This window comes from Myiozetetes cayanensis, unplaced genomic scaffold, assembly GCF_022539395.1.
Source record: "Myiozetetes cayanensis isolate MyiCay16 unplaced genomic scaffold, myiCay2020 scf6-25, whole genome shotgun sequence".
Taxonomy (NCBI): Eukaryota; Metazoa; Chordata; class Aves; order Passeriformes; family Tyrannidae; genus Myiozetetes; species Myiozetetes cayanensis.
The window spans coordinates 791212-811131 of record NW_026087853.1 but is presented as its reverse complement, the minus strand read 5'-3'; the positions used below and the strand labels follow the sequence as shown (position 1 = coordinate 811131).

The window sequence follows — 19920 nt, the reverse complement described above, 5'->3', positions numbered from 1 at the left end:
ATTTTAAATAATATTTATCAAATACACCTTAAAGAGCAGGACAGGGACAGCTGTTGGGAGGTACAGTGCTGTTTATACAGCAGGAGTTTACTGGGATGTTACGGATGCAACTTAATAAATCTTAATAAATCTTTGTTCCCCCAGCTTAATTTTTAGGGTTTTTTTCCACAAGTGAAGATTGAAGAGTCCAGTTCCTGATGCCAAGCAGGACAAAACACAGGGATAAAAGCAAGTCACAACCTTGGGAAAGAGAAAGTTACTCCAAGCCACAGAGCAGCAGCACAGACACACTCTGAGCTTCCCCACACGTCACCAGGATCGAGGACACACCTGGACACACGTTGTCCACATCCTCTGGGTTAGTCAGGACAAAATTCCTACACCCAGGTCACTGGGTGGACAAACCCAGCCTTGTTAGGCTGGGGTGTAACAGCCCCAGATCAAAGCTGAGCCCTGGAAGGTGAATGACGCTCCCACCCTGCAGTGGTGTCCAAATTACAGCGCCCAGAACTGGACTGTCCTGAAATTCCAACAAAATTCCCTCTTTGGAAATCCTGAGCTGTGAAAGAATTCCAGCCCAGCTGACAGACTGTCAGGGTGGACTCCTCTATTTTTAGAAAATCTTTTGCAGAAATTACTGGAACAGCATTTTTGCAACAGCAATTTCTGGCGTCTCCTTGGCACATCTGCAATATCGTCTCACTCCTTCCTCCAACAAGGGATTTCAAAACTGATTTACAGCTCTCCCAAAATTCAGAGATGTCTCCAGCTCCTCAGGCAATGACAACATATAAAAAACCAAGTGCTCTAGACCACGATCTGCCTGCTTCAAAAAGAACCCTGGGCTCCAGCAGCTGTTTTTTGGTTTTTTTTTTTTTTAACCGCCCAGATTGCTACTCCTTTGAATTGAACTGTATTTTCTTCAGCAGGAAGGTTGCACCTGGTCAAGCTGTGCAAATTTTGCACCACCACCAAATATTTAGACAAAAGAAAACCAGAAATGACCTTCAATTTAAAGAAAAATGAACACACTATGTGTAAAAGTCGTATTTCAATTAGTATTAATATAAGGCTTCTTGATATTGTGAAATGAGAAATGTTGCTCCATATTTTATCATGAGACTCTATGGTGAGACACACAAATATAACAGCAATATTTCAGGTTCTGGGGGGAAAAAATGCTATTTTTAAAATAAGCCAAAGGTTGTATGTTTTAACAGAGACAAGCACCAGAAACAGAAGTATTTGTAAATCAAGTTTAGCTGGAAAATCATCTCATGATAAGGAATTCTGAAGGAAATACTTATGGCTTATTGAGTTAACCATGCATTGTGACCAGTGGATTTCAGCTATTTAATTTTAATTATATAATCCAGGAGTTGGACTCGATGATCCTTGTGGGTCCCTTCCATCTCAGGGTGTTGCGATTCCATGAATTTTTGGGATAACACTTACAAATCGAGGTGGCTGCTTGCAGTTCCGAGGTTCAATCTCTAAGGACTTGTTGAACAGGTAATCTGTAAACTCTTTTTCTGGGATCTTCCCCATGGGATTGAGATTTTCAAAGAATTTCTAAACGAAACAAGCACCAGTAAGATTTAAAAAAGAAAGATACACACAAAATTTTAACTAAATATTTTGTAATTCACTAAAATTTACTTTTTCACCACTTTTGGGTAGTTCTTAGTGGGGGTACTTTTGTTTCCCACCAGCCCCCTCTTCTGATGGTCACAATTAATGCAAAATTAGGTCCAGTACCAGGAGATTATTTGGCATTTTTGGTGGTTTACCTTTTCCCCCCCTCTCCAATCCCCAAACAGGTATTTAATGGTTGATTACCCGAATTTCTGGCTCTATCCGTAAACAATAAGGCTGGTTCTGGTACTGCTGAATTTCTCCTGTAATTTCAGCCACTTTTCTCCTCTTGCTGAAGTTAATTAGTTCTTTCCCTTGTCTTTTAAGGAAGTCAGGATTCCCTTCTTCTGTCTTCAGGATATTTGTCAGGTATATTCCTGATAAAAAGAGGAGGGAGTTTTTAACCACACACCCACAGCAAAGTCAAATTTGGGCTGACACCACGAAACACTGACTTACCAAAGAAAGGCACACAGGGTGGGTTGATTGACTTGAGCTTAGCTAAATACTTCTTAAAATGATCTTGGCTTAATTCTACTGCTTCATCCAAGACTCTTTTTTTCCTTTCCTGTAGTGCCTAAGATGCCAAAGGAAAAAAAACAGGGGTGGAAATCTTCTCATTACCACGGGCAGCAAACACAAGGCAATTCCCTGGCTGTCTGAGCAAAGGTTGGGAGGTGAAATTCAGATTTGAAAGCACCTCTTGTAGCAAAGATCTGCTCTGGATTGCGGCACTCCCAGCCCAACAGTTCAGTCACGTGAATCCTGAGACTGCTCTAAACAGAAGGTTGTTCTGTCTATCAGTTTACAAGCAAAATCCTGGTCTTTTAATACAAATTACACACTTGATTTTAACTTAAAATGCTGCCTCTCAAAGACACACATAACTCAAAAGATTTTATTTATATTCTTCTTTTTCTCTTTTACTCAGGGAAGGCTTTGCTGCCAACACTTCACACTTGTTTTCTCCCATGAAACCAAATCAGAACTGTGTGTGATGCAGGCCTGGATGCTGATTTAACTTCCTTTTCCATGCCCAAACCTTACCTCAAAGGTGTGATCCAGCCTGTACACCGACACCGAGTTCATGGCACTGACAATCTCCAGAACGCCGTTGAAATTGTTCAGGTCCTGAAAAACCTGCAGGATTTCTATGATCCTGCTCAGCACAGCCACCCTCTCCTCGAAGTTCTCCGTCTCCACGATGCACCTGATCAAAAGATGGAATGTGAGAAACACTGGGAGATAAAAGACCTGACATTTTGCAAGCTGCTAAATCAAATTTTTTCCCGAGAAAAACCACCCAGCATGCAGATTTTGGCTCTCCTTCCAGAATCTCAAGTGCAAATTTTAGGTAATCACATCTTAAGTACGTTCCAAGTTTGGAAAGCCCAGAGAGAGGGTTTTGGCAGAGCCTGCAAAATGAAACAGCGAACCCCAAGCGAGTCCCAGGGTGAAAGTGGTCAATGCCACTGCACTGCCAGCCCCTGTACTTACTTCTCAAACCAAAGAGTGAGATTGGTGGTGTGACGGATCATTTTCAAGAGATTTGGGGAGTTGATTTCCTTGTCCTCCTTAGTCCACACGCTGCCAACGAGCTCAGAAGGCTGCACTGCCCTGGGAGCGACAAAGCACAACACACAGGATGCTCAGGACAAATCATAATTGTATTTTCTCTGCTTGCATTGAAAGATTATTTCTTCCCTAAATCACGACCTGGTATTTCCCAAATCCAATCCTGTCCAATCTGCTGCGAAACAGAAACAACTTTCTGAGGAGTATTCGAGTCCAAACAGAAATCACTTTTTTATCTTAATCGAAATCGGGTGGGTTTTGAATAAGCGTTTTCAGGTAAGAAAATCACCGAGGAGCGAGTTTAATTTTCTGAAAGGGCAGGAGAGCAACTTAAGAAGAGTTGCAGATCGAAAACGGGCAGCTGAAGCACTTGGAGCAACCTGCTGGAAAAGGGGCTTGTTTTAGCAGAAAACCTACTGTCACTGAAGCAGGAAGGGATGCTTCGCTTTGGAGTTTTAAGACCCACGGATTGTCCTCCTTGTACTTATTTATGTTGCCTGATATGAAATAAAACCCATTTTTTTTCTTTAATTCCCCTGTATATTTTGACACTGAACAGATGGCAAGGAAACCACTGCTCGGGAACTCTGGTTGTCGTGTTTTTGACTGATTCCATGAACTCTTCCTTGCTCAATAATAAGCTAAAAAAGAGTGTAAAAAGGGTGTGTTTGTGCTCAGCCCCACCTGTACAGGTCGGACTCGAGCAGGGTGAGCTGCCGGGCGATCTCGATGGGGTGCAGGGTCATGAGGTCCAGGCTCTCGCTGTGCCCCACGCGCCACAGGTGCCACTCGATGGGGGGGGGAGGGCTCTCGAAGGTGATGTTGTGGCTGATCCCGTTGGCCTGGGCTTTCTTCCTCCTGATGATCTTAGCGATGGATTCCACCCACTTCTTCATGGATTTGCCTGTAAAGCAGAAACCATTAAAAAAAAAAATCAAAAACCCCACAACTTTTTTAATACTGTCATGTAAGTTTTAAAATGCCAGAGGCAGGGTTTGGTGGGATATTGGGAAGGAATTCCTGGCTGGGAGGGTGGGCAGGCCCTGGCACAGGTTGGGCAGAGAAGCTGTGGCTGCCCCTGGATCCCTGGAAGTGTCCAAGGCCAGGCTGGAGCAACCTGGAAGGTTGTGGGAGGTTAAGGAACACGGTCCTTAAAGTCCCTTCCAACCTAAACCGTTCTGGGCTTCTACAGTTTTAAATGACTTTTGAGTATTTAGTGAAACCAACCCCCCAAAATTTGAATCTACACTCATAATTCTGTGTTTCTGCATGCAAATTAATTAGGTTTGTTGTCCCCTGTTTTCTTCTTACGGGTTCTTGCACCTCTCTCAGCTGGCAAACAGACTCATGTGAGTATGTCTGTATTTAACCCCATCCTCTGACAGTTCTGGCATGTAAAGAAGTGACCTGTATCCACTGTCTTTTACCTGTTTCTCTCAGAATTACATTGCCCAGTGTAAGGCCTGGCAAGGTGAAAAGGAAAATCTGGAATTGTCAGGAAAACGATTCAAAATTGACATTAAAAAAAAAAAAATCTGGTTTGGAAGGAAGTGATACGAAATGGGTCAGGTATCCTCTCCTGAAAGGATAATGATTTTCACTGGAACTTTAGATAAATGGGACAAGAACAAGGTGGAAAATCTAATCTCAACAACCAACAAGGGAAGGAATTCTTTATGGAGAAAGGGAAGGTGACAGCCTGAATTACACAGTCAGGCAGAGATGAACATACTGTCCAGAAGTAAATATATTTAAAGTATAATTTATCCTGATGCTTGAAGTCATTTTTGGTGGCTGTTTAGGCTCCAGGCCAAAGCTTGCTCATGTGAGGGAGAGTCTCATAAACAGCTCAATTACAGGCATTAAAATTACTCATGTGTGTAAAGACATTCTCACGCCCAAAACCCAAAACCCGTCAGGATCAGCCAGGTTGTCCCAAAATGTGGAATGAGAACAGGACCCCCTGCTCCTGTACCTCTGACACTGGAAATGAAGGTCTCCAACCTCTCCAGCAGCTCCAGATCTCTCTCGAAGTCGTAAAAGTGGTGCTCGACCCAGTGACGAAAAACATTCAATATTCTGAGAAAGAGAAAAAAAATAAATGTTTCCTTTTAAGGACTTTCACAGAAACACCAAATAAAACATAATCCTACAAAACTGAGTTACATATTCAGGTGGTTGGTAACTATCAAAACACACGTGGACAAAGGAGCAGAACAAAGACTGAGCAAGGCCCCCATGACCACAGAAATCTCAGGTATTTAAAACCTAATTTCCCAGTTTTAGCATATATATATATAGAGAGAGAGAGGTGGTTTTTTAAAAAATCTAATATAAAAAATGCCATTTCTCATGTCTTTTTTTTTTTTTTTTTTTTTTTCAATAAAAGAGCTAATTAGGATTTGCCATGTGGTAAGAAACAAAACTGGTAATGGCCTCTTTCCTACACACAAATATCAGCTTCAGAGTTGCTGCAGTTGTTGTTACTGCCCTCCATTTACAACTTTTTAATGACACAAAGAGCCATGCTAGATCCAATAATTCCTTTAAGGGTAACCCTAAACTCCCTCTTGACTTTTTCCCTACCCTTTCTTAAACAAACCAGTAATAAATTAAAAAGTGAACTCCAACTGCTCCCCTGCCTTCTACGCTCAGGATAAATCAGAATAAAAAACCTGGTTTGCCTCTTCCTCAGGTAAACAAGTTGAGCTCACACCTCAAAACATCTGATTTATCAAGGTGCAATCTGCTTACCTGAAGGGTGAGCAAAAATCTCCTGCATCACCCGGGACAACAGATATTCCTTGTGCCAACTCAGCAGGTGGGACAGGCTGATGGGGCTGATGGAGATGGTTCCAGGGAGATGTGCTTACTCCAGCCCTGTGCTGCTGAACTGGGAGTTTTCCACTGGGAAACCAGTGCTAATTGGCTGTGAGGATACCGGGTTTTGGTGGCTCAGCCCTTTAAATTGGTGGCAGGAAGATCTGAGAGGGACGGGGCAGAGACCTGATGGCAATCTGTGAGTCACAGCTCTGGAGAGGGGCTGGCTTAGCTCAGACAAATGAATTACATCCCTGTGAATACACAGAGAAGTTCCTTAGCTCTCCTTTTCCCAGCGTGGAAGGGAAAAAAATGAAGGTTTATCCCATGAAAGAATTGCTGCCCAAAGGGGTCCTTTAGGCTGGAAATCAACACCACCTCCTGAGCTGCCCAGTTTTGACACAAGCTGCCACTAAAAGTAAACCAGGATCTTATCTAACCCAACTCTGCCTTTGAGATCCAATGGGAGAAGCACTGGAAAAGCAGGAGAGATTGCCTGGACCTGCTGACTGCACTGCCAGCTGAGCAACTCCTCCTTCTCATCACCTCACAGGCTTTTATGCCAAAGCCACTGCCCTTTCCAGGCCTGGCACTGCAGGGCATCTCCCATGAGATGGGGAGTGCTGGGCAGGGAGGGAGGGATGTTCCCAAATCCCAGACCTCCCTGAAGTAGAGCTCAGTGCTGTTAACAAGGCTGGAACCTGCTGAGTGCATCAACCCACCAGCTCAAACCCAGACACACTTGTTTCCTAAACTCTGAGACACTTCCAAGCTCCTGGGAACACGTCACAGGGATCACAAAGAGCTCCCAGAAAACAGCAAAGCACGAGGTGAGGGGCAGCTCTGCCAAGAACTGATAACTGTGGAGACTGCTGGTCCTGCTGAGCCCACAGGAGCTGATAAACTGAACACCAAGGGCCTGATAAGCAGTCCAAGGCCAGGAGCACACGAGCATCAAGGTCACACCGAGGTTGTAGAATTTGGAGCACGTTCAAGAAGGTGGTGGCTGCTACACAGGGAGGAGAACTCCCAGTATTACACACCCCCTTATCTTTTTAATCTTTTATGTATATATGCACATGGCTATCTGATGGAAAGGGGACCTCTAAGTGACTTTCTGGAAGTACTGGCACGTCAGTGTTACCCTTCACTTGGAGTCAAGTGCTGGTGCTCCAACAGGTGAGTAGGAATGTGTGGTAGAAGAGGAACTGAGGGTGCCATTAATAGTAAAATTAATGTGCCATTAATGGTTAACCTCTCGATGCTACTCATCCAAACAGTTAAAAGTTGTTCCAGCAAAAACTCTGGTTGTGATCTGTCTCCTCCTGACTCAGTCCTCAATCAGAGGAACAATTAGCCTCATTCATGCTAGAAATGCTTAATTGTTCCCCAAATTAGCTTGGTCAGCAAGACCTTGAAGATTCACTGCAGCCACTGCAATGTGCAGCACAGACAAGAGTCTCCCTGTCTGCGTGCAAACACATCCACAGAGGCTGGGAAAGGGAGGAAAACACCAGCAGGGCTGGAAAACTGGAAACAGAGGAACGATCTTCACAGGGCCTGGGAAAACAAGGAGCCCATTGAGGAGCGCTCTCAGCTACACATCCCTCACCCACAGCCGCTGTCCACAGCAGCCACGCAGCGTCTGTGGGTGGGGATCCCAGCCCTGGGAACCACAGTGCAGCTGCAGCGGCTCCAGCAGTCAGTGGGACTGACGAGGGATCAGTGTCTGCAGGGATACCGTGGCACCATCCAGGGGAATGGTTGGAAGGAGCTGGAAAGCAAATGCACCTGAGCTGCACGGGCTGCACGTATTCCTTGCGGAAGCGCTTCAGGTCGGCGCTGATGGGCTGCTCCCCCTTCTCGATGGCCAGCCTGTCCGCTTCCGTGGGCTCCGGCTCCGGGATCTCGAACCTAGGCAGGAGAGCAGCACACAGCTGAGGGCAGTGAAGGTTAAACACAGAGCCTTTCAGATAAACTCAGCGCGGTCAGACTCGAGCGCTCCTCCTACATCCAGCTCGCCTGGAATTCCCTCCTCCCCCAGACCCACGCCCGGCTAATTCACCGCTTCCCTGCTCATCACAAGATGTCTAGACTGGGATAGAGGGTTTTTAAGGGCCTGCTGGCTCGATTAAGGGAAGATTAGATGGGAGCTTAAGAGCAGCTTTATCACGCTGCATTAAAACGCTGTTTCCATTAAGTGTGCGCTCGAACAAACTGCTCAGAACGTTCCTGTCCTTATTTGCATCGAGACTTGGGAGTTTAGCAGTTCACAACATCACCACCCCACAGCCCGGCACAGCAGGTGCTCCAGGTAAAACCCAGTTCAGGTAACTCATTTCAGCTGGGAAAAGGAAGGTTGTATTAAAAACCTGGATGGCTGTTTTAAAAGTTACTGTTTTACAAACTTCACTAAAACACCTGGAACGTGACACTGGGAACCTGAGCAGGGAGGGAGCAGCTGGACTCCCTGATCCCTCTTGGGACGTTTATGATTCCAAATACACAAAACTCATCAGGAACTGCAGTGCCAGGACAAGGGGGAATGGCTTCCCACTGCCAGAGGGCAGGGATAGGTGGGATATCGGGAAGGAATTGCTGGCTGTGAGGGTGGGCAGGCCCTGGCACAGGTTGCCCAGAGAAGCTGTGGCTGCCCCTGGATCCCTGGAAGTGTCCAAGGCCAGGTTGGATGGGGCTTGGAGCAGCCTGGGCTGGTGGAAGGTGTCCCTGCCCACGGCAGGGGGTGGAACTGGATGATCTTTAAGATCCTTTCCAAGTCAAATCATTCTGGGATTCTACTCCATGATTCCAAAACCTTTCCAAACCTTCAGGAAGGATGACCATTCCTTACCTTTCTATCAGCAAGCTCAGCAGCTCCTGGGGCTTGCAAAAGGAGCGGTAGGTGGTGAGGAAAGTCCGTACGAAATTGGGATCTGTAAGGACAGAAGGAGAAAACGATGGGAGTGTTTTGGGTTTGTTTGGTGGTTTGGTTTTTTTTTTAAATCCAATTGGAAAATATGGGAAATAAAAGACACAGAGAAAATTTTCATGTGCAGAAAATCTCCTCTAACACCAAAAATATCTAAATCTGCCCATGGTAGGGGTGGGGGTAGAACGAGATGGTCTTTAAAGCCCCTTCCAACCCAAACCAATCTGGGATTCCATGAAACTAATACTCAAATATATCAGTTTATTCAGGAAAGGTGATAAGAGCACAAGTCATCAAAATCCATCCCATTTTAGGACTGGAGGAGCTGGGACACACAGGCAACACAGCTGTGGGTAACTTGCACACTCAGCAGCTGCTCAATACCGAGCTTTCAATGCTATTTTAAAAAAGTTATTATAGTTTCAGACTCTGTAATCTTAATTTCACAAAAAAGATCACTTAAAAACCAGGCAGTTCTGTAAAAAGCACAAAGGAGGCTGTTACTATTCGAGAAGTTTAACAAAAATTGCACAGCTTCCCCTTTCAGCCTGTGCCTCTCACCCCAAAACCGAGACCTAACATGTTCCTCACCATCAGCACTTCATGGTTTCATTTCTGTGCCTTTGAGACACAGCATTTCACAGCAAAGTTCTGCAAAATGCTGGCTGTGATTTGCATCCTCTTCAACACAGGGACTTCCCAAAGCAGCAGGTTGAGTGTAATAAATAAAATAAATACAACTTCCAACCCTTTTCTCTGTCTCCACAGACACACAGCCTGTGACAGCTCCACTGCTTTAGAAATGATGATCTCAGCAAACACACTGCTCTGGGGTTTTTTGGGGGGTGAAGAGCTTTGCAGAGCCAAAATTTTCATGCAGCTTTGCCAGCAAATTTACTAATATAATTACCAATAATTTTTTTTCCCCTGCAAATCTTACTTCACATTTAATTACACGCAGAAAAAAACCCCCGACTAAAGTAAAGACAACAGGATTGATTTCAGCCCCCACAGAAGCACAACAAGCACATCTGGAGGAGCGTGCAGGGTACCTGCATACATGTGGTAGGTCAGCCTCTCGATGAGCTTCACCACCGTGCCCCCCTTGATGATGGGGATGCCGTTCCTGCTCTGCAGGTTGTCCTCGAACACGATGTTCTCCTCGGAGTCCTCCACCACGAAGCGATAAACGCTGGGGCTGGGCAGCCTGAGGGGCTGCTCGTTCTCCTCCTGCAGCAGGACCGAGTCCAGCATCCTGTCCAGGGTGCTGCGGTACTGCAGGCAGATCAGCGCCGCCATCCAGTTGCTCTTCTCCTCGGCCGACTTGGCGGCGAACAGGACGCTGTTGTCGTCCTTCGACACCAGCTCGAAGGCGTGCTTGTACTCGGGGGTGTCCTCCTTGTCAACCACCTGGATCTTCCTCATGACGATCTTCTCCTTCAGCCGGTACTCGGCGCTGCTGTAGCCGGGCAGCCGCGACTGCCCGTGGTTGGCTTTGCAGCTGATCAGCAGCCCGTCGAAGAGGAAGATGTGCCGCTCGTGCTTGGCTCCGATCTTGGTCAGGCCCCCTTCCATGATGAACTCGTTGCAGCACTGCCCGATGTCTCTGCCCTCCCAGCCGTCGATGTTCTTCTGGATCTCGTTCATCTTCTTGATGGCCAGGTGTTTGCTGCGGATCTGCCGGTGGTAGAAGCGACACACCGGCTCCCTGGGGCGGAGAACGGGAGAGGTCATGACAGGCACATTCCACGCTTGCCACCCCAAGAGACCGAAATAACCCACTAAATTAACTGCTTATGTATTATTTTTCCCCCTAAATATGTTCCAAATAAGCCACAAGCACTGCTTTGGCTGGGAAAGGAGTAACACATTCACATTATTCTTAGGAGTGGGGTGTGAAGGTTTTGGGCTGCTGCTCCATTTACAATGAAAACCATCAGCAAGACATGCCTTGAAAAGGAAATATACAGATTTCCTAACAAGGAAAGAAGATTTATCTCCTTCCCCTGCCCATTTTGGGGGAGCCAGGGTGTGTCTGTGCTCACCCAGGCCGCCTCCTCGGCGAGTGCTTGCTGTAAATGCGCTCCATGCTGCACTGCAGGTTCAGGAGGGCGGTGATGGCTTGTTTCAGGCATTCCCGATCCTCCTCGTCCTCACTGCATTCCTGCAATTGCTGGGACAGAACAAACAGTCATTTTCTTTCACATTGGCCTGGTTTCTAGCAGGGAAGGAGGGCTAGCAGACACTGTCCCACGGTGTTCTCTGTGGTGCTCGGTGAAGTCAGGGAGTTAGCACAGAAACCCCTCAAAACGAGCTGTGCGTGAAACTGCAAATATCTCCCAGACAGTCAGGAAAAATCCACGGATCCTCAGCGGGAGAGAGTTTAAAAAGATCCCCCTTCACCCTTCAGTGAGAGGCAGCGCTAACTGTCAGGTATTATTTTCCTGTTACCTTCTCAACCATGTCCTGTTTCACAACTGGTTTCACTGAAGAGTTTGGAGGTTTGAAACAGCCCAGCATTAAATGTTGCTTTATGTAACTGTGCATATTCCTTCCATGAGTTCCTTCCAACAACCCAGAGCAAATCTAAAGGACAGAACGAGCAAGCTCCTCTCTTTGCTTCTTGCCACTCTACATTCTGCCACCTTCAGCAAACTCATCCATCTCAAGATAAAAAAATGTCCACTTTGCAGGGTGCAAACTGACAAGAGTCAAAAAAAGGGTCTGCATTCGAGATCTGCTTCTCCAGCAAGATGTAAAGACAGTGAGAACCAGCACGTTTCCTTTTTATAAAGACTGGATCTGTCTCCACCACGAGGCAGAAACTTCCTGAACTATGAAATTCCCCAGGTTTTCCATACAATCCTCCATCCAACTGGCAGCCTGAAAGTCCCTGGGTTTGGTTCTTTAAGGTGACACCTAAAACATTACTGGCAAAAAACCAGGCTTTTTTTCCTTTTTAACCTCTTTCCCCCTCAAGATTGCATGAGCCCTCCACGGCAGGGCATGGAATGGGATGAGCTTTAAGGTCCCTTCCAACCCAGACCATTCTGGGATCCTGTGAATTGTTCGGAAGGGAAATTCAAGCTGACGAATTTCTGGGAAAAACCCCGACAACTTGCCATGCATGGATAAACTCTGGATAAGACTCTGTTTTACCTACATACTTAAGAGAAATCTTACTTACACTCACTCAGCATGGCAGAGCCTTCTTTTCCTTTCCCCACTACGTTCCCTCAGCAAGGATCCCTCAGCTTCCTCTAAAAGTAATGGAGAGAACAGGGATTGACCAGCTGGGGCCACTCCATGGCATTCCAATCACTAACCCCTCTCAGTTTTCACGTGTCCAAACAACCTCCACCTTGCACATTAAATCAATGTTTCATGGTCCAACAATTTCCAGGGATTTTATGAGCTGAGGGACGGAACAGGGAAGGGAAAAATCCATGGAAATCCAAAGAGTGTAAAAATGGTGGGAAGTGCAAACTCCTGAAGGTGGGCAAAGCTCCTGAGTCTGATAAATTCATGGTTTGGATTGTTTGATGTCAACACAGAGAGTCATGTGCAGGAATTTGGGATAATCTTGGGCCTGGGAGTTACATGGCAAGGAAGGATAAACTCTCTATTCCATACAGGAATATTCCTCTTTCTTAGGCAGGGACAAAGGCCCTGATGAAGATCCTGCACGTTTTTGCAGCCAGGAGGAAAAGTTTCTACAGCTGGAAGGAATTCTCAAGCTTTACACAACTTCAATTTCATTCATTTTAGTTTTGATATTTAGCAAAAAAGCAAATATTTGAGGCCTGTGCTTTGGTAAATCATTATTTTATTTACTTCCCAACTCAGAAGGGGGTTTTTGGTAATTTTACTTAGACAATCTCAATCTGAGCTTCTCTCCCTACAGAAACCTTGAAAATATGAGTGTTTTGTTGCTTTTTTGCTTCCATTTTGAACTTTTTCAACCAGAGTTCCTAGAAACAAATTCAATGGTGACAGAGATGCAATACCAAAAGTTTTGCAGATGTTATATATTAGTATTTTTGAATAACTACTTTCTCTCTGCCTTTTAAAAACCTCTGCTGTCAATTTAGGATGTTTTCAAAGGAAAACATCAAATTCAAACTTTAAACCTGTAACTAAAGGGATCACAACATAAAACTGTGGATTTACCATTACCACAGAGTAATATTTCAGATTTCTGTTCTCTGCTCACAAGGTTAGAAAGACTCAAGACAGCCAAGTGTCAGATTCTACTCAGAAATCTTGTCTACTGTGGATAAACATCAAATGTAATAATTTTCACTGCTAAAATTATCACCTCTCCTGCACCCTCCTGCTGTATTATCCTTTAAAATGAATAAAAAGAGCAGCAAAATGATTTTGCACCGTCTGCCAGGCTTCATTCCTCAAAAACACGAGGAAAACTCTGCTCCAGAGGAGGATAAACACTTCACACTTGTAAAACCAGCTGAAGGCTCAGAGTCTCCCAAAGCTGCAGCACATGGATTTCATTCCAAAATTTCATCCTGATGCACTTTCCCAGCTCTAAGACACAATGGGTCATTAATTAGCCTGACCTTCAGCATAATGCAGGTCACTGATCCAATCATTCAGAGTGAAAGAGGAACATTTTGGGAAGTTCCAGGGAATTACCGTAAGAGGCTGATGGTTATTTAAGTGGGTTGGAAGGTGTCCCTGCCCGTGGAACAAGATGATCTTTAAGGTCCCTTCCAACCCAAACCCTCCTGGGATTGAAATCTTGCTGTAAAATACTGGTAATCTGCACACTGGAGGTGTGTGATTCGTGGGACAAAAAGAAATCATCCCTCACTTCTCCTTCTCTAAATCAGGACATGCAAAAAAAAAAAAATCACAGCAGGCAATGAAAATAAGAGTGAACTTGAAAAGAAAAACAACTTGTGCTGAGTAGATCTGGTAGTAACACAACTGCTAGATTTGTATTGTACTGCAGACATATTCTATGTTGCAAAGTTTCCTTTTCCTCCTTCACACCAGTAAATCCTCTGAAATCCAAGGGAAATCCACATAACACACCCTGTCCAACATGGCCAGTCTCAGTTTTTACACTGAGGACCTCAACAGAGTCATTTCTGTTGCTGTTTCCAAATGTCAGCTGTAGCCACAGGGTGTTTTTACCTGCTGAAGTCCATCCCAGCTGGTTAATAATTCCCTTACCCCTAAAGCATTACAAACTTTCCCAACACAATGGGGCAAACAGGAACTTTTTTACATTATCCTCAGCCACTTCCACTCAGGACAAATGGTTGAGTATTAAGAATGGTTTATTCTGAAATAATAAGCTGAGCTGCAACCAGAGTGTGACTTGAGGATCTGGATTCTGTTTGGCTGCTTGGGAATGGACAAAAATTCAGCACTCAAGGAAAAGAAGAAGTTAAGATTTTCATAAGCAATTTTTAACTGTATTAGAACTCAAGGTTTAATAAATCATAGTTCAAATGCTCATGTCAGAGCAACAGATGCTTCTGAAGATTTCTTTACGTGTTTTTACTTTTCGGACATTTAGCAACCAGTGTCAAATCTATGTTTTAATCTCTTTCTAAATGTAAGTAACACCTTAACACCTATTTAGAAGCTCTGCTTCTCCCCATTAGTAAGTGCTTTTAGTGAGGAATGGGAGTGTGGCTCTGTTTACCTGCAGTAACTCGAAGTAGTGCAAACAGTGGTAGACTGGGATGAGCAGGAGGCGGGGCAGGACGTACTGGACAGCTTCTTTAAACCCCTCAGCAGTGGACTGCAAAGGAAGAACAAACAGCATTATTTACACTCAAATCCTCAAATCAGGACTGGAACCCGTTAAAGAGCAGTCAGGGCTTCCACACAATCAAAGAACTCAACTCCCCCCAATTCCCTTTTGTCCCAGGAATGTTTGCTGTGCTTCCATTACCTCCAACACAGCACTGAAATATGGAGCTCTCATCAGGCACTGAAGAAATCAGCCTTGATGTCACCCTGAGAAACTGAGGATCACAAGTTTTTGACTTAGAAAAAGTTAAATCTTTTCCCCTTCCCAACACTTAACTAAGACAATCACTCAGGCTGTAAAGATGAGGAGAGATTTTTCCAAAGGGACGATGAAATTCCTGCCATCTTCCAGATCAGGAGAAATGTTGAGCAGGAACTGAATCACCTCACATCCTTTTTGAAGGATTCCCTTTTCTGCCTTCACTCCACAGCTTGGAGAGGAACTGTGAGGGAACATTCCTGAGAAAGCCTTTCTCTGGTGATCACAGAATCATGGAATGGTTTGGGTGGGAAGGGACCTTAAATCCAATCTCATTCCACCCCTGCCATGGGCAGGGACACCTTCCACCATCCCAGGTTGCTCCAAGCCCCATCCAACCTGGCCTTGGACACTTCCAGGGATCCAGGGGCAGCCCCAGCTTCTCTGGGCTTTTCTAATCCTTTAGTTGGAAGTAAAGAATTACTGACAAAATTCAACCCTTTGAAACGTGAGAATCAAAGCCTTTGGGTATTTGCCACTTGCACTCACCTGGAAGTGGAGAGCAACAGCAGGTTTTGCCATTAAGTTATTAAAATGCTCATGGAATTGTGGAGAGAGAATATCCTGGGACAAGGTTTCATACGGATCAAAGGCTTGTTCCTAAATAAAAAACACAGAATGATACAAATACACGAAGGGTGCAAGATTATTTCTGCCCCAGCTGGTACAATAATTGCCCTTGAGAAGCTGCCACACAAGGGGAGCTTTTCAAGAAAATATTGATTTTGCAACACAAATACTGAGGAAATCACAACCCTTTCTCACTTCCAGCTTTCATTCCTCACTCTCCCAATCCCTGTGGCCAACACTAACTTGGTTTTCCTGAAGCAGTGGGAAGCAAGAGGAGTTCTTGCTTTGCCCAATTTCACATGGAAGGGCCATTTCCTCCTCTCTGCCCCAAAAAAGGGACACTGGGGGGAAAAAGTGAACTTGGGAGACAGGGAAAATATCTCCATCTGGGACAAAGCAAGCCAGGGAAAAGTTCTCTGATCACATCAAGGGTTTCAGGTGCGAGAATTACCACTCCAGTTGGAGTATCCGGCTGTGATTCCTCAGAATCAGCTACAGCAGGACGGGATGCAAACCTGGCTGCACAGGAATCCCGGCAGGAATCATTTATGGCTGCCTCTGGATCAGCTGTGCCAAAGCCTGGCAGGCTGAGCCCAGTCCCTGCAGATGCACCGGGCTGAGTCACTCCTGAGTCACCAGGTTATCCGTGCCCTGGGATAAAGCACATCCCTCTTTTCACCTCGATTCTTCCCGGGATGCAGGCTGCCAAATTTGGGAATACCAACCGCCACAAAAGGCTCCTTGGAACGTTCAGGTGGAGTCAGTCTCAAGTCTTCCAGTTCAGGGGAATTCCAGTGAAACTCTTTGTGGGGAGCAGAGGCAGGGAACAAATGCTCTTTTCATATGCAAATTGTAATTATGGCTCTCAACTCTCCTCATCAAGTTTAATCATCACTGGCCACCCGGATTTTGGGAGTGAGGGGGATAAAAGAGGGGAAGGTTTGGCACTGCAGCAGCTGAAGAGAAATTAGTAGACACTCTCTAATTGACCAAAGTGGTTTTCTTCAGCAGATTGTGAATTTACTTTAAAGCCTGGTGTTTGTTTTTTTATTTATTTATTCCACTACAGCAAACATAAAAATCCCAGAAACCCAGAAGGGGTTGGAGTGGAAGGGACCTTAAAGCCCAGCTCATTCCAGCCCCCTGCCATGGGCAGGGACACCTTCCACCAGCCCAGGGTTGCTCCAACCTGGCCAACCTTGGACACTTCCAGGGATCCAGGGGCAGCCACAGCTTCTCTGGGCAACCTGTGCCAGGGCCTGCCCACCCTCCCAGCCAGCAATTCCTTCCCAATATCCCATCTATCCCTGCCCTCTGGCAGTGGGAAGCCATTCCATGTGTCCTGTCCCTCCAGTACTGGAAGGTTACACAGGGTGTAATCCTGGTGTAAATCCACTGGGGCAGCCCGGCCAACACACACACTCTGTGCTGGTTGTTTAAAGTTTTACTGCATTTTAGAAGTGATTTCAGTTGGACTTTAATCAGTATTTTGAGGTTTTGGATTTGTTTTATGAGCATAAGATTGAAATGAACTGCATTAGGGATCTTCCCTAAGAGATGAATCATAAAAAAAAAAGGGGTTACACTTTCAGGGCTGCAAAAGTTACTGAACTATGGAATTATGGAATACTGAAAATAACGGCCTTCAGCTGAAGGAGGGCAGGGATAGATGGGATATTGGGAAGGAATTGCTGGCTGGGAGGGTGGGCAGGCCCTGGCACAGATTGGGCAGAGAAGCTGTGGTTGCCCCTGGATCCCTGGAAGTGTCCAAGGTCAGGTTGGACGGGGCTTGGAGCAACCTTGGATAGTGGGAGGTGTCCCTGCCCATGACAGGGGGTGGAATGGGATGGGCTTTAAGGTCCCTTCCATCCCAAAAAATGCCATGATTCCATGGAAACATTAACCTGATGCCACATAAATCATTTCAATGCAGCACACAGTGGTGTTTGCACTGTTCAACCCCTCTGGTGTGTGCACTGGCTTCCACCTTTTTTTCCCTTGTGGATAATAAAACTCCTCTCCTATGGGGACACAAATATCAGCAAAACAAATTCACAATCTACTGACAATAACCTGTTTTATCAGCTGCCTCCTGGAGGTCACTCCAGAGTAGGCACAAAGACCCCCTGCCCTCATTTTGAGGCTCTCCTGCCATCATCCACCTCCCATTTACCTGTGTCAGGCACCAAGTTCCTGAATTTCCTCCACAGCAGGAAAAAAACTGTTTTATTTGCCCCATATTAAAAAAAAAAACACCCAAACCAACAAACACACAAAGCAGTCTTGTTTTCCCCACACTTCCCTCTCTCAAAACCACGACAAATATTTAGGTTTCTAGACCTTCCCCAGAGATGGGATGCAGGAAAACAGACAAAGCAGGAAGACTCCAGCCTGGGAGGGTTGTTTGGTTTTTAATTACCCTTCCAAAAGGAGCCGAAGGACCTTCATAATGGAAACACTAAGTGAACAAGGCTGGCAGGGAGATAAGCAGAGCAAATAAACACTTCACCTTCCTATCTCTCTTTAATGATCCCTTCTGCAAACACTCCCAGGGGGATGATCTCACCTCGGGAAGGTGATCAAGTCAACAGCCCGGTTATTAAGCAGGTCTTGATCCACATGAAGTGAATTCATAAAGTCAAACTTATTACCCTCATAAAAAGCTTGGAAAAATGATCTGCTCTTCATTTCCTATTCAAAGTTTTTTTCAGTGATTGAAAAAAAAAAAAAAAATCAGGTGAGATTTTTGCTCGTTGGAAAGGATTTGTTTCCCTTAAAGCACAGGATGACTAAAAGCAGCTTTTGCAACAAAATGAGATTTTTTTTTTCCAGGATAGTGCTGTACTGTTTCAAATTTTAAGGTTTTTTTTTTTTCAGTTTTAATATAATAGCTACTTTAATTCACTGAGCAAACATTTCTCCTTATCATCATAAAGCAATTATGCTTCAACAGCTTCAGAGCTGAGACTTGGTCAGCTGGAATTCCCTACTCATGAGTGGTTTGTTGAAGCAATGCCAAGAAAACTTCATCTTTATGGTCTATCCCCAAGTGAGTGGCACCTGGGCTCAAAGAGCAGCTCCTCCACAGCCACAAAAATGGGATTATTGCTGGTGTGTTCGTGCAGCCCTCAGACTTCAAAAACTGGAGATAAGTAAAAATTCAATGGAATTTTTATTGTTGTTTTTAATAAACATCATCATTTTAAGCTAAAAACCGTATGGATTCTTTCTGAAGACAGACCAACTCATTGATTTCCTCTGTGACAGGGGTTTACATGATTCCCATTCACATTTTAGGTCTGAAAAATGGGATTAATACACCACCCAAAGACTCCATTTAAACGTGTCCAGTGACAGCAAAACCTCCACCCCTGCCTTGGTCCATTCCAAGAGTTTGCTCCACAGCCAGTTAAAAGTGTGCTGGATTCCAGGATGAACTGCCCTCTTTTTTCAGATCCTGCTTCCTCCCCGTGCACCTCTGCTGAATTCCAGAGTCATTTTGCACCTATTTCCAGGTCAGGAAGGTACCTGAATACTTATACTCTGAACAAGCTGAGCTCTGTCCCACTTGCTCAAAAACTTTAGTTTTGTGACTCCCTTCCATATTTCAGAACAGTTTTATGGAATAGTTGAATATGGAGCATTTCAGTGCCCAAAAAAACAAAAAAACCCCTGACAAAATAATTGTTTCTAATGTTCCAATATGAGCCACACCCAACCCCTGTGCAGTGTTTCCCTTTATTCCTGCTCTTTAATATCTATTTTATAGGTCAGTGGGTATCAGCAGCACTTTTGCCATGATCCTGCCCCATCAGCTGCTTCCCAGACTCGCTGCTGCCTGGAAACACCCGTGGAAACATCTCCCATTCCAGATGAGAACCAGCACATTTTCCTGAACCAAAACCACGTTCCCAGTGACTTAATAAAAGCAAACATTGAAAAAAACCACCCCAATTCAACACTGTTACCTCTGCAAGGTCCTCAAAGCAGCTGCCAGCCAGAGGGTGGGGGCTGCTCTCGTCCGTCATTTCCACCGTGTCCTCGATCAAGCCCAGGAGCTTCACCGTCAGCTCGTGGATGTCGGAGATGTTGCTGAATATCACCTCGATGTCCTGCAAATGCAAAACGTGCCTTAAGTCCTGCTTGGAGTGCTTTATTCATTAGGGAAATGTTGGAGCTTTCCTTGTCTGGACTAAAGAGGTAAATGGAGAGGAATCGACAAAAAAGCGGGGATGAAAGTTGGAACTCCGGGGTCTTCCTGGCCCTCCGGGCACATCCAGGCTTGCCCAGTTCTCACACCATCCTGCCCAGGCTGCTGGAGCTTTGGACAGAAATTCCTGGCTTTTCC

At 45.3% G+C, this 19920-nt stretch overlaps 1 protein-coding gene across 1 annotated transcript in view; it reads right to left on the bottom strand.

Moving 5' to 3' along the window:
- The window catches only part of SOS2 (SOS Ras/Rho guanine nucleotide exchange factor 2), a 39890-nt gene that overhangs the window by 4023 nt on the left and 15947 nt on the right, over positions 1-19920 (bottom strand). The window contains exons 6-19 of the mRNA XM_050336107.1: positions 19541-19684; positions 15492-15602; positions 14634-14732; positions 11005-11132; positions 10012-10667; positions 8882-8963; positions 7822-7944; positions 5186-5289; positions 3895-4114; positions 3133-3252; positions 2683-2845; positions 2095-2212; positions 1840-2012; positions 1456-1572 (exon numbers count right to left, since the gene is read on the bottom strand). Coding sequence (XP_050192064.1) covers positions 1456-1572; positions 1840-2012; positions 2095-2212; positions 2683-2845; positions 3133-3252; positions 3895-4114; positions 5186-5289; positions 7822-7944; positions 8882-8963; positions 10012-10667; positions 11005-11132; positions 14634-14732; positions 15492-15602; positions 19541-19684 — 2358 coding nt within the window. The remainder of the gene's footprint in view (positions 1-1455; positions 1573-1839; positions 2013-2094; positions 2213-2682; positions 2846-3132; positions 3253-3894; positions 4115-5185; positions 5290-7821; positions 7945-8881; positions 8964-10011; positions 10668-11004; positions 11133-14633; positions 14733-15491; positions 15603-19540; positions 19685-19920) is intronic.